At 48.2% G+C, this 14,174-nt stretch overlaps 1 protein-coding gene across 1 annotated transcript; it reads right to left on the bottom strand.

Moving 5' to 3' along the window:
* Positions 1-4,057: 4,057 nt before the first annotated feature.
* On the bottom strand, positions 4,058-10,454 carry LOC311139038 (CD151 antigen-like; the record flags this gene model as incomplete). Its single annotated transcript, XM_084173884.1, has 5 exons — positions 4,058-4,165; positions 4,620-4,763; positions 4,854-4,943; positions 5,026-5,154; positions 10,335-10,454. 5 exons carry the CDS (start codon positions 10,452-10,454, stop codon positions 4,058-4,060), a joined length of 591 nt encoding a protein of 196 aa, XP_084030010.1.
* Between the last annotated feature and the right edge of the window lie 3,720 nt (positions 10,455-14,174).

Here is a 14,174-nt window from a genome sequence, read left to right as displayed (position 1 = left end):
TCATCTCTTGCACATCTATCATTCCAGTGTTAATACTAATTGTAATTATTTTGCACTATAGCCTATTTTATTGCCTTACCTCCATAACTTGCTAAATTTGCACACACTGTATATATATGTATTTCTGTTGTATTTTTTTTTTTGACTTTGTTTTGTTTTACCCCATATGTAACTCTGTGTTGTTGTTTTTATCGCACTGCTTTGCTTTATCTTGGCCAGGTCGCAGTTGTAAATGAGAACTTGTTCTCAACTGGTTTACCTGGTTAAATAAAGGTGAAATAAAAAATAAAAAATAAAACAATTTCATCATCTTCTATTGTGCTAGTGCCACTGACTGTGAATTATCTCCTATAATATGAAACTCCAGCAACTCTCAACATTTAACTGTTTTGCTCCTGGCAGTACATGAAACAGTCGTATACAACTCTAATCCAACCTGTATACGACCCAGCCAGTTCTGTTTGACTTGTTTTCCAGCTCAGATTGTTGTCCTGACTCCCGTGGCACAGAGCCCTTGCAAAGACAAACACAAACACCAGTGGTCAATTGGGTTGAAGGATTGGGGTGAAAGCACTTACTGTCCCACCTCAGTTCACAGGAAGCCCCCTGTCTGACGTAGCTGGGGTCACTGGTTAGAGCTCACTGCCTGGCCTTCTGAATCAGCCCTTGTCTCTATAGTAGCTGTGTGGTATAGCACAGAGAGCTGCTATGGCAACTCCACTGACCTGCAGACCTGAAACTGAGAGAGGGCGGGGTTCACGGGCTAGAATAGACCTCCACGACTGATGTTAAGATTTAGGCATTAGTTAGAGTGTAGGTTTAGGCTTAAGGTTCCAAAACATATGAAATGGAGCAAAGAGAAGATTTGTTTATTTTTTTTTGAATATATCCAAATAATTAAATTAGAAAACATTGAAATTTGACATTGTAGTTAAATGTCACAATTACAACGCTCATGTCATCTAATCACAACACAGTTAGTTCTAAGTTGTATACATCTGAAATAAAAATACATGTTCTATCCCTTCTATTTCTACGGTTCCTCTCCTCTGTGATTCTGCAGGCTCTGGAACCCTTCAGGCTCCAGGTGATCACTAATTTCTCCGGCTCCTTTCTGGCGAGCGCCAATCCCTGTTTTAATGGGAGCCTTCTTAACTGCTCTTTCAGAGGAATTTACAACCTTGGCCCTCACCGCTTGCTCACTTGGCCCACGAGAGGTGAGGCAGGAGAGGGAGGGGAGCACACTGGCGCATTGTCCTGACACAGCCAGGAGTGGAAATGTACCGCCAGAAGCAAGGTGGTAGACTGGTGGCAGTGCTCATGCATGTGTTTCTGTGCATGTGATTGCATGAGTGTGTGCGTGCCTGTATGTGTAAGTGAGTGAATGAGTGAGTAAGTGGATAAAGGAGAAGGGCTGGAGCTCTGTAGGTTCTCTGTAATTTCTCCCTCCCTGTGCAGCGTAATCACTTCCATCTGGGCCCTGCCCAAAGAGAGAGAGAGAAAGAAATGGTGGAGTGGCCTCGTCAAGGAGGTGAGAGTTAAATACACACACCCATATCATATGCACACACTCATAAATAACCCATATTCTAGCAGACACACAACACCCACTAATATACACATCCAGTCTACATATTCTCATTCCAAAAACACTCAGCATAAGAGTTACTAACAGTAGCACAGTCACTTTCTACAGTTTTCAGACAAGTAAAAAACACCCTAACAGTCATGCCCAGTCTCACACCACTCATAAAATCGTTCTGTGACATTATTACGTTTGCTACTATTAGCCCTCTGAACGAGTCATATCAGAAGAAGAAAAAACATTGACTCTCATTGAAAACTTTAGCCCACACTATCAATAGAAATTGATTGAACAAATCTTAGCATTGTGTGGTTATGGTAAGGGCATAAGACCGCATTTTCTAATTTCCTTCCATCAATCCTGAGGTTTTTCCTCCCTCTTTTTTGGGGTGGTTCCGTCTGTCCTGCTGCACATGTTGATCTGTATGTTGGAAGGCCTTGGGGACAGACAGACAGGCTCTCCTACCAGATGTTCATGGTCAACATGCAGCGTAACTAATAATAATGAAATATAAAACAGGCCCTTCTGCACGCCAACCCGTCTGCCAAGCGGACCGCTCAGATAGATCTCAGCTGTACCGCTGACCACAGGGACACCTAAAGCAGGCCAATCCTAATGCTGAATGAGGTCTTATCAGTTCTATGTCCTCCTTTACCATCCTTCAGATAAGAGGCTGAATGAGAAAATGAAAGTAAAAAGAGAAAAATAAAGGTGAAAGGAGAGATGCCGTGTGATCTTATCAGACAGAGAGAGAACGAGAGAGAGAGAGAGAACACATTCCTGAAGCGACTGCAGGCTACATACAGACAGTGAATAGAGGCCCCGAAGGCCTGGATTTAGTGGTGTGTGCTGCCTGCCAGTGCTGCTGGTTTGAACATTTCCTCTAAAACACAAAAAAAGAGCAGCAAATATCCTAAATTACTCCATGCCCCCTTGGCCCACATTACAGTATTAAACATTATGAGGAGAGGGGGAGGGGAGATGTATGACTTTACATAAGAGTTATTCTACCTCTAGTGAGCAACACCCCCTGCTGTTCTCCCATGCCCAGTCAGTCACACTGGGTTAGCTCACTTCTACATGTCCTGTTATCCTGGGTGACACAGGGCAGCCACTCTTGTCATGGTTTAAGTACAGATACAAATGTGTGCTAGTGCTGATCATAGTTTTTCTTCTGCTGGGTCAATATGTCTAATTACTAATAAGGGTCCTGAAATCCTACAAATTGGGGTCGCTGGCCTGGGTGTTGGCTGAATGTGTTTGACAGCACAATCCTCAATAACAGAAGACTTACTGGGAGCACATCCAATTTCCTGGGGATGCTGAGTACTACTACTGACCTAGTTACTGACATTGCAGGGCCAGGTAGAGCAGGAGGCAGGCCCCACAGCAGACAGACAGCAGTCTCCTGTCTCCATCGAAGCCAGCCAGAGGCCCAGTGGGCCTGTTTCACTGCAGGCCAGGGAGGCCAGCCTTCAGCCCAGCCTGCCGCCATGGGAGAGGTCAGGGGCCAGCATCTGGCTGATGTGTTACACTTGGATCCACTGACAGGCAGGGTGGGGTGCAGTAAGAGTGCTTGTAAACACCCGGCATAAAATGTGAGTTTGTTATTAAGGCTGCTGTTCAGATGGGGGGGGGGATGTGCTTGGATGGAGAGCGATGGTGGTGGTGGAGCTATAGCCTTAGCTGATCCCAGCTGTCTGAATAAACTCTAATTATCACCACCACCCCTTGGAGGTGTGGGGAGCAAATGTTCCTAGTGAACCACCCAGGAACAACAGCCTCACAGCCTAAACAACATGGGAGACTGACTGTGTGTGTGGCAGGTGACTGCCTCACCTCCTGGGCCAAATGGCCTGGTAAAACATGGCAGACACGGAATGCAGACAATCAAAACGACAACAAAAACAAATCAACTCAACAATGTGTGAATTCAAGCTGCAGTGTTATTCCTTCATCCTCGCCTCCACCACCATAAAAATGCTGAACATTCCAGAATGAAAACAACAACAAAACAACCAATCACTGATAACAATTCAATATTGGGAAAAACAATAGGCTGCACAGGATCTAAACTGCATTATGATGAAACATGGTCACAAGTCACAGCATTCTCCCCCTATTTACAATAGTATGGGCATTGTCATGGGTAAATGGTTTTAGCATCGGTCTGGATCGTTCCCTCCCTCCTTAACTGAAATTCTCATACACCTCTCTCTTCTTGACGTCCCGAAAGAGCTTCATTCCCATGATGCATCCCACTAACTGATGATAAAAATGATAATAACACAGTAAGTACAATGATGCAACATGTGACCTCAGTAGGACACCTTATATGTTTGTTTTTTTGTCATCTAGCAGACACTCTTATCCAGAGCAATTGCTCCTTGCTTAAGGGCACATCGACAGATTTTTCACCTAGTTGGCTCGGGGATTAGAACCAGCGACCTTTCGGTTACTGGCACAACGCTCTTACCCACTAAGCTGTTGTTGTAGCTCTATGAGCCCCAGTACAATGCAGGCGGCACCCAGCCACACCAGGTTCCTCTTCAGGTACTCTTTGATCACCTGCACACAGCCCTGGAGGGACGACACACACACACACACACACACACACACACACACACTCTAGCACAAAGTGTTGTGAAACCTCTCTTCCAGTGACTAAATGAGCTGTTAATGAACTATGTCTGTCCTCCAGGGGCCACAGTGTCTGCAGTCAGAGAACCAGCTGATAAACATCAGGAGTATATTGACCGTGTTTAACTTTATCCTCCCAAGTCACTGCTTGTCTTACCTGCTGAATTGCAGACCTCCAGGATCTGAGCTAAGCATGACTAAAACCTTGTTATTATGGGTTTTAGTGAAAAGACTCAGGGCATTTTAGATAAAGCCTCATTACTCTTTAGGGCCCTTAAAATGTCTCATCATTGTCACAGCAATTCCCATGTAGGAAATCACGATCACTTTTTTGTTAACCTGATCTATGGCCTTGGTAACCCCCTCGCCCTTCCCTGTGCTGGTTAATACTGACCCTCTGGTAGATGTTGTCTGTGGTGACGACTTTCACACAGGCCACAGAATCCACATGGCAACAGGAGTGTGGCAAAACACTAATATTCCCATGAGAGCTCTGCAGGAGCCAGTCAGTGTAGTTCCCTGCACCACAACAATGGAACTGAAACACACATACGCACATAAACAAACTTTGATAGTGTATCTCACAGACACCATTCCCCTGGTAAGGAGTGAATAGCACCCTACTTACAGCATCCTGTAGGTCATCGATGGCAACCTTATCCCTGGGGCTGTGCTTCATGATCACCTCTTTGGCTTTCAGTGTGATCCTTCTCTCCACCTGCAGAGGGTGCAAATGACACACAAAGCATTTTCACCCTTGTCAATCAAGCAATACTAGGTGAATTCCCTGGAAAACATACAGTGATCATCCAAGACTGCAGTAGGTTGAGACAGCCGAACAGAGTCATGTTCACCTTGTTTCTGAAGACATAGAAAAGAATCCCAGACACTATCTGCAGGCTGAGGATCAGCATCCGGAAGCCTGTGAACTACAGAGTACCAACAATTAAGATGTTACTCTCCAAAAGCATAATGCAAACGTGGCAGAGCTAGGACAGGTTATGATTCTGTCAAGGATGGGCGTAGGTGTGGTGTGGAATCAATTGCAGGATGCAGATGCAAGTCCAAAAACACTTTAATGAAGTCCACAGAAATAACGGCTACAAACCGAGCCGGTTGAACAAGGAAAAAATAAACGCACTCAGCGTAAAAGTACAACAAACGCACAACGTGCGGACTCTCTAATAACATAGAGCACAAACTGACTGGCAACACCTGCTGACATGGAACAACTACACACAACCACAAGACAGAAACAACGAGAACTTAAAGGACACATAATCAAGACGAAATGAGCAACAGGTGTAACAAATCAGACCAAACAAAACACACACAGAAACAACGAACGGTGGCAGCTAGTACTCCGGGGACGACGACCGCCGAAGCCTGCCCGAACAAGGAGAAGGAGCAGCCTCGGCCGAAACCGTGACAGTACCCCCCCCCCCCCCCTTGACGCGCGGCACCAGCCGTGCGCCGACCCCGGCCTCGGGGACGACCAGGAGGACGCGGAGCAGGGCGCGTGGGATGACCACGATGGAACTCAGTCAGAAGAGACGGGTCTAAGATATCTCTCCTCGGCACCCAGCACCGCTCCTCCGGACCGTACCCCTCCCACTCCACAAGATATTGGAGACCACCCATCCGGCGTCTCGAATCCAGGATGGACCGAACTGTGTACGCCGGAGCCCCCTCGATGTCCAGCGGGGGCGGAGGAGTCTCTGCTATCTCACACTCCTGGAGTGGACCAGCTACCACCGGCCTGAGGAGAGACACATGGAACGAGGGGTTAATATTCTTATACTCAATAGGAAGTTGTAATCTGTAACACACCTCGTTCAACCTCCTCAGGACTTTAAAAGGCCCCACAAACCGCCGACCCAGCTTCCGGCAGGGCAGGCGGAGGGGCAGGTTTCTGGTCGAGAGCCAGACTCGATCTCCCGGTGCGTACACCGGTCCCTCACTGCGGTGGAGATTGGCGCTCGCCTTGTGTCGACGGATGGCCCGCTGCAGATGTACGTGAGCAGCGTTCCACGTCTCCTCCGAGCGCCGCACCCACTCCTCCGGCCGGCCCTGGCAATACGACCTCAGAAACCTACCCACATCCTGGTTTACTCGTTCAACCTGCCCATTGCTCTCCGGGTGGTACCCCGAGGTAAGGCTCACCGAGACCCCCAAGCGCTCCATGAACGCTCTCCAGACTCGAGAGGTAAACTGGGGGCCTCGATCAGACACTATATCCTCGGGTACCCCGTAATGCCGGAAGACGTGAGTGAATAGTGCCTCAGCGGTCTGTAGGGCAGTGGGAAGACCCGGCATGGGAAGGAGACGACAGGCCTTCGAGAACCGATCCACAACGACCAGGATGGTGGTATTTCCCTGGGAGAGGGGAAGATCAGTAACGAAATCCACCGAGAGGTGAGACCAGGGTCGTTGTGGAACGGGCAGGGGTTGTAACTTACCCCTGGGCAAATGTCTGGGTGCCTTACACTGGGCACATACCGAACAGGAGGAAACATAAACCCTCACATCCCTGGCTAACGTTGGCCACCAGTACTTAGTGCTAAGGCAGTGCACCGTCCGGCCAATCCCTGGATGTCCAGAGGAGGGTGACGTGTGAGCCCAATATATAAGTCGATCCCGAACCTCGAACGGCACGTACGTCCGACCCACAGGACACTGGAGGGCTAGGATCGGTACGCAACGCCCGCTCGATTTCGGAATCGACCTCCCACACCACCGGTGCCACCAGGCAAGACGGCGGGAGTATGGACGTGGGCTCAACGTACCTCTCCTCCGTGTCATACCGCCGGGACAGAGCATCTGCCTTACCATTCTGGGACCCAGGGATGTACGTGATCTTAAAAACGAACCGGGCCAGCAACATATTCCACCTAGCCTGGCGAGGGTTCAGTCTCCTAGCTGCCCGGATGTACTCCAGGTTTCGGTGGTCTGTCAAAATGAGGAAAGGGTGTTGAGCCCCCTCTAGCCAATGCCTCCACACCTTTAGGGCCTGGACCACGGCTAGCAGCTCCCTGTCCCCCACGTCATAATTTCCCTCCGCCGGACTGAGCTTTTTAGAGTAAAAAGCACAGGGGCGGAGTTTCAGGGGCGTGCCAGATCGTTGCGAGAGCACGGCCCCTATACCGGCTTCAGACGCGTCTACCTCGACCTGGAATGGGAGTGCGGGATCCGGATGCGCCAACACCGGCGCCGAGGTAAACAGGTCCTTCAGTCTCCCAAAAGCCCTATCCGCCTCAGCAGACCACTGCAAGCGCACCGGACCTCCCTTTAGTAGAGACGTTATGGGAGCTGCCACCTGTCCAAAACCCCGGATAAACCTCCTGTAGTAATTCGCAAAACCCAAGAACCGCTGCACCTCTTTAACAGTAGTTGGAGTTTGCCAATTACGCACGGCCGACACACGGTCAACCTTCATCTTAACCCCTGACGCAGACAACTGATAACCCAAAAAGGAGACAGACTCCTGGAAAAACAGACATTTCTCTGCCTTGACATACAGATCATGCTCCAACAATCTCCTCAATACTCGGCGCACCAGGGCTACATGCTCGGCTCGGGTAGAAGAATACACTAGAATGTCGTCAATGTACACGACCACTCCCTGCCCCTGCATATCCCGGAAGATCTCATCAACGAAGGATTGGAAGACTGAAGGAGCATTCATTAACCCGTATGGCATGACGAGATACTCGTAATGACCCGAGGTGGTACTAAATGCTGTCTTCCATTCGTCTCCCTCCCTAATACGCACCAAGTTGTATGCGCTCCTGAGATCCAATTTTGTGAAGAAACGCGCCCTGTGTAAAGACTCCGTCATAGTCGCAATCAGTGGGAGTGGATAACTGTATTTCACAGTAATCTGATTGAGACTGCGGTAATCAATACACGGGCGCAAACCTCCATCCTTTTTCTTCACAAAAAAGAAACTCGAGGACGCAGGGGAAGTGGAGGGTCGTATGTATCCCTGTCTCAGAGACTCGGCTATGTAAGTCTCCATAGCTCTCTTCTCTTGAGACAGAGGATACACATGGCTCCGCGGAAGCGCAGCTCCTACCTGGAGGTCTATCGCACAATCCCCCTGTCTATGTGGTGGCAATTGCGTCGCCTTCGCTTTACTAAACACAATTGCTAAATCATCATACTCGGGGGGAATGTGCAATGCCGGCAGTTGGTTTGGACTTTCCACCGAGGTCGCCCCTACGGAAACGCCCAGACATCGCCCTACACACTGGACAGACCACTCCTTGAGAGCCCTCTGTTGCCACGAAATAGAGGGATTATGAGTAATCAACCAGGGAAGCCCCAGCACCACCGGATACGCAGGAGAGTCTATAAGATATAGCTGAATAGTCTCCTCATGACCCTCCTGCGTCCCCATCCCAAGTAGAGCTGTGACCTTCCTAATCAACCCCGATCCCAACGGACGGCTATCTAAAGCATGTACTGGGAAGGGACTACTGACTGGAAGGAGGGGAATCCCTAACTCAGCACAAAATCGCCGATCTATAAAATTCCCAGCTGCGCCTGAATCTACTAGCGCCTTATGCTGGGAATGAGGTGCAACCTGTGGGAAGCAAACAGGTATGGTTAGGTGATCAACAGAGAGCTCTGGGTAAGTGGGGCGCCTACTCACCTGGAAGGACTCCCCAGAGCGTGGCCTGCCGTCTCTCCCCCTAGGAGACCCCCCCCAGCACCTGGCCGCAGTGTGTCCTCCATGGCCACAGTAGGTACAGGGGTTGGTTCCCCTGGGGCTCCTTCTCCTCTCCTCTCTAGCGCCAGCACCCCCGAGCTCCATAGGACTAGGCTCGGAGGTGCTGGAGGGTGGAATGGACGACCCCCACTCAGGACATCCGCGTGTGGCCAACAGGGTGTCGAGGCGAATGGCCATGTCAACTAACTGGTCAAACGTGAGGGTGGTGTCCCTGCAGGCCAACTCACGACGGACGTCCTCCCGTAGGCTGCAGCGGAAGTGGTCTATGAGGGCCCGCTCATTCCACCCTGCGTCTGCCGCTAGAGTCCGGAACTCCTGTGCAAAATCCTGTGCGCTCCTCTTCCCCTGTCGGAGGTAGAATAGACGTTCTCCCGCCGCCTTCCCCTCAGGTGGATGGTCGAATACAGCCCTGAAGCAACGGGAGAACTCCGCATAGGTGATCGTCGCGGGGTCTATTCTCCTCCATTCGGCGTTGGCCCACTCCAACGCCTTGCCGGTGAGACAGGAGATGAGGGCGGAAACGCTCTCGTGTCCCGAGGGCACCGGGTGTACGGTGGCGAGGTTGAGTTCTACTTGTAGGAGGAAACCTTGACACCCGGCAGCGGTACTGTCATACGCCCTCGGGAGCGAGAGCCGAATCCCACTGGGTTCCGGAGCGTGGACTAAGGGACTGACCGGTGCTGGTGGTACTGTGGGAGGAGGCGTGGGTGCCCAACTGGTCTCCAGGCGATGCAGGGTATTCATTACTCCTTGTAATGCGTTGGTGATCTGGGCTATCCTGTCATCCTGTCCGCGGACGCGCTCCTCCCATGACTCGGTCGCTGCTGCTCCTGCTGATTCCATGAATGGTGTGTAGTTCTGTCAAGGATGGGCGTAGGTGTGGTGTGGAATCAATTGCAGGATGCAGATGCAAGTCCAAAAACACTTTAATGAAGTCCACAGAAATAACAGCTACAAACCGAGCCGGTTGAACAAGGAAAAAATAAATGCACTCAGCGTAAAAGTACAACAAACGCACAACGTGCGGACTCTCTAATAACATAGAGCACAAACTGACTGGCAACACCTGCTGACATGGAACAACTACACACAACCACAAGACAGAAACAACGAGAACTTAAAGGACACATAATCAAGACGAAATGAGCAACAGGTGTAACAAATCAGACCAAACCAAACACACACAGAAACAACGAACGGTGGCAGCTAGTACTCCGGGGACGACGACCGCCGAAGCCTGCCCGAACAAGGAGAAGGAGCAGCCTCGGCCGAAACCGTGACAGATTCAGTATGTGAAGATGGAACTTGGCATATTAACTGTTCTCCAAAACATGAAGCCCCAAGTTACCATATCTCACACTGTGCTGTACTTCCCACCAATCCAAGGAGCAGACGGCTGTCGGACCACGCCCCAATGCTACCCAGGAAGACCAGCAGGGAGACGATGATGCCCACCACTATGAGGAGGATGGAGGTGTGAGACAGGCCCTGGGACATGTGGGTGAAAGACTCCACTTCAGTGTAGGTGGGACATAAACACATGCCATATAATCACAGGTTAGTCAAATAACTGTCGTTTTCTCAATACAACCTTTAAACCTTTTTAAAGGTGCACTCTAGAGCAATTGGAGTCAGTCAGGCACATATGAGTCAGCGGTCTAAATACCAGAGCACCTGCCCAAATGTGTTCTATGAAAGTGCCCCTGGAGTGATCAGGACAGGTAATGGTGTATATTTGAGGACATTGTGCATGTAAGAGGGGAATGTATGACTTACCCAGAATAGAGTGTTTAGGAAGATAAAGATGAACTTAATGCAGGAGAAAATCATTCTTCAGAAATATTTTGTTCCAAACTGAAAAGTATACAGACATTTTGAAGTCAACATTCAATATTTCTCATTTCATAGTCACTTCTCTACTTTTGTATTACTTCTACAACTTTGCCTCTACCTACTTACCATTTGTTTTGTATTAATAGGCTAAAGAAAATATCAGTTAGGGTAGGTACACCGGAACATTTTGTATTTCATTGAGAGTTTTGACATATATGCATGCCAGTATAGATCTAACACACCAAAACCACGAGACTCACCTGAAATGTGTGCAAACACCTGGAATTATTTAATAGGTGGCACAATTAACATGACATTTCTGTAGCTTCAAATGTCTATATTACTTGTCAGAGAGAGAGAGAGAGAGAGAGAGAGAGAGAGAGAGAGAGAGAGAGAGAGAGAGAGAGAGAGAGAGAGAGAGAGAGAGAGAGAGAAAGACAGAAAGACAGAGAGAGAGAGAGAGAGATGCAAAATAAGTTATTTGGATAAAGCAAGCAGACTGCATCAGCTAGGCCTATCCTTGGAATGATTCGGTTGACATAATCACTACAATGAACTGTAAAACTGGATATGATGGGTGTAATTTCGTGACACTGTTACATGTCAGTGAGAGCGCTGAGTCTCGAGACGTTGATCTAATTGAATTAAATAGAAACAGAAATAAAAGAGAACTAGGAGGGTATTCACGATTGTTCTCCTCTGTCTCGTTTTATTTCGGACTGTTATTTCTGACGGATTGTTTTTGTCAACAGTCCGTGATGTCCTATCGAAACAAATTGTTTAGGCCGGGTAAAGTTGCCCCTAGACGTTGATCTTGGGCCAGTTTCGCATTTCCCCTACTAATGGTTAATGTTAGGATTGGTAAAGGGGAAGCTGTTGATCCTACAGCAACGATGTAGCCTATTGAGCGATGCAAAGAGCTTTTAAACAGTTTCACCAGGCACCAAGTCGGACTCAGAACTGCAGAAAATAGCAGTAAGAGATACGGTGCGTCATTGTTGCTACTTAGGTCACAGTTGTTGCGCGTCATATTCCCCACATATTCACTTGGAAATTCCATCCTTTGTACATTTGGTACAGGGTGGAATTCGGGATCAGAGGCCCTGCCACCGCTGGTGCCGGAGGCTCGGTTCTTTTTCCATCTCTGGCCTATGGCGTATTGGTGATTATGCTCTTTTAAGAGGTTTGTTAAAGCTATGCATTGTATAACAATAATCCCCCTTGTTCCACAATAGCATATTCGTTTACCAATTCCAAACATGTTTTCAAAGTATTCTTTTGGGAAATTCAGGAATTTGTTTGGTAGTGGTATTGGGTTATGTGAGATTTTAAATGAGAGCACCACCTGAAGCCTTCTTAGTAGTTTAGTAAAGGCCTATCACTTTTTAGTTCAGCCCTCAGAGGCAGGTGCAGCTCAACTATTTTCCTACCAAGCAGTCATATCATCAAACAATGGAGGAAGATTGGAGCTGGAAAGAGGCAAGTCAAGTCACATACACCTGTAGGGCATGATATATCACAAAGCTATGTTATAAGGTTACATTCACATTATGTTTTCTACATCTTTGTACATAATATCTCAATACCTTATTCTGGGATGGGTCTTACATTTACCTCTATCACCCCTCCCCCTCAGCTATATTGATATATCAATGAGTGTTGTATGTTTGGGTATGTTTACCAGTGGGGGAAAAGTACCCAATTGTCATATTTGAGTTAAAGTAAAGATACCTTAATAGAAAATGACTCAAGTAAAAGTCACCCAATAAAATACTACTTGAGTAAAAGTATTTGGTTTTATATATACTTAAGTATCAAAAGTAAATGTAATAGCTAAATTATTCTTAAGTATCAAAAGTAAAAGTATAAATTGTTTCAAAATCCTTATATTAAGCAGACCAGATGGCACCATTGTTTTATTATTATTTTTATTTGTTTTACTGATAGCCAGAGTCACACTCCAACACTCAGACATAATTTACAAACAAAGCATGTGTTTAGCGAGTCCCCCAGGTCAGAGGCACTAGGGATGACCAGGGATGTTCTCTTGATAAGTGTGTGAATTTGACAATTTTCCTGTCCCGCTAAGCATTCAAAATGTAACAAGTACTTTTGGGTGTCAGTGAAAATGTATGGAGTAAAAAGTACATTATTTTCTTTAGGAATGTAGTGAAGTAAAAGTAAAAGTTGTCAAAAATATAAATAGTAAAGTACAGCTACCCCAAAAAACGACTGAAGTAGTACTTTCAAGTATTTTTACTTAAGTACTTTACACCACTGATGCTAGTGACATTTATTGGAGTGTTTTGTTCTCTCAGGAGGCCCAGAAGAAGGTGTCAAGGTTCCTGGTGAAGCTGAAGCTGAAGAGTCATTCTAGGAGCTCTGATGACAGGTCCCGTTTGGCTTCAGAGCGAGCTAACGCTGAAGTCCGCCAGTGGGCAGTCATGCAGCCTTCGGCAGAGGGCAAAGCTCACCACAGCTCGCAGGGAACTATCCATAATAACTCACCGCAGCGCTCCCCACCCACCGGCACCAATAAGAGTTGCAGAGGGGCAGAGGGATCTACGTCCCCAGAAAACACTGACAGCGGCAGGAAGAAGATCAGGTTCCCACTCCTCTTCACCAAGACAGCCGTGGCTGTGACCACCACCAACCCCCTTGTCACTCAGAATGACCGGCCCAGCGTGAAGCTTTCTGCCAAGATAGAGAAGGCACGTAAGATGGGGAGGGGGGCCAGTATCCCAGAGGAGATTGGTGCTGGAGCTAAGATCATGCAGAAGACCTTACCGGCCATATCCAAGTTCAGCTGGTCACTGCCCAGTCCAAGTGAAGGAGATGACAAAGTCCAGGGCAAAGTCAAAGACTTCTGCAAGACCAAACTAGGTAAACAGGAAGAAGATAACATCCCGCCAATAGCCAAAGAACCCAGGAGGAAAGGGTCCTTCCATGGAGCAGAGCAAGGCAGAGGCAGGGACTACAGCAGGAGGAGGGCGCCCCTCTCCTACGACATCCAGCACAGACTCAACCAAGCCATGACAGATTCAGACAGACTCAAACCTAGAGAGGTCACCAAGAGAAGCAGAACCATCCAATGTGAGAATCTCCAGCAAAGGCCCAACCGACAGATGCCAGAGTTGGAGCGATTCAAACCCAGGGATATCACCAAGAGGAGGGGCATCATTCACTGTGATGAGCTGCACCAAAGGCCCAACCAGCCAATGCCAGAGCCAGATAAAGCCTCCCTGGTTAAACTCCCAGCGATTCCACGGCAGAGGGGCTCCATCTCATATGAGAAGTACCAGAAGCTGAACCAGAAGATGCCAGTCAGCACCATCAACACATCATCACTGTCAGTACCTACCCTCTGCTCCGTACTCACCATTC

This window comes from Coregonus lavaretus (genome assembly GCF_964263955.1).
Source record: "Coregonus lavaretus genome assembly, chromosome: 2".
NCBI classification, from domain to species: Eukaryota; Metazoa; Chordata; class Actinopteri; order Salmoniformes; family Salmonidae; genus Coregonus; species Coregonus lavaretus.
This window is presented reverse-complemented; position numbering and strand designations above follow the sequence as displayed.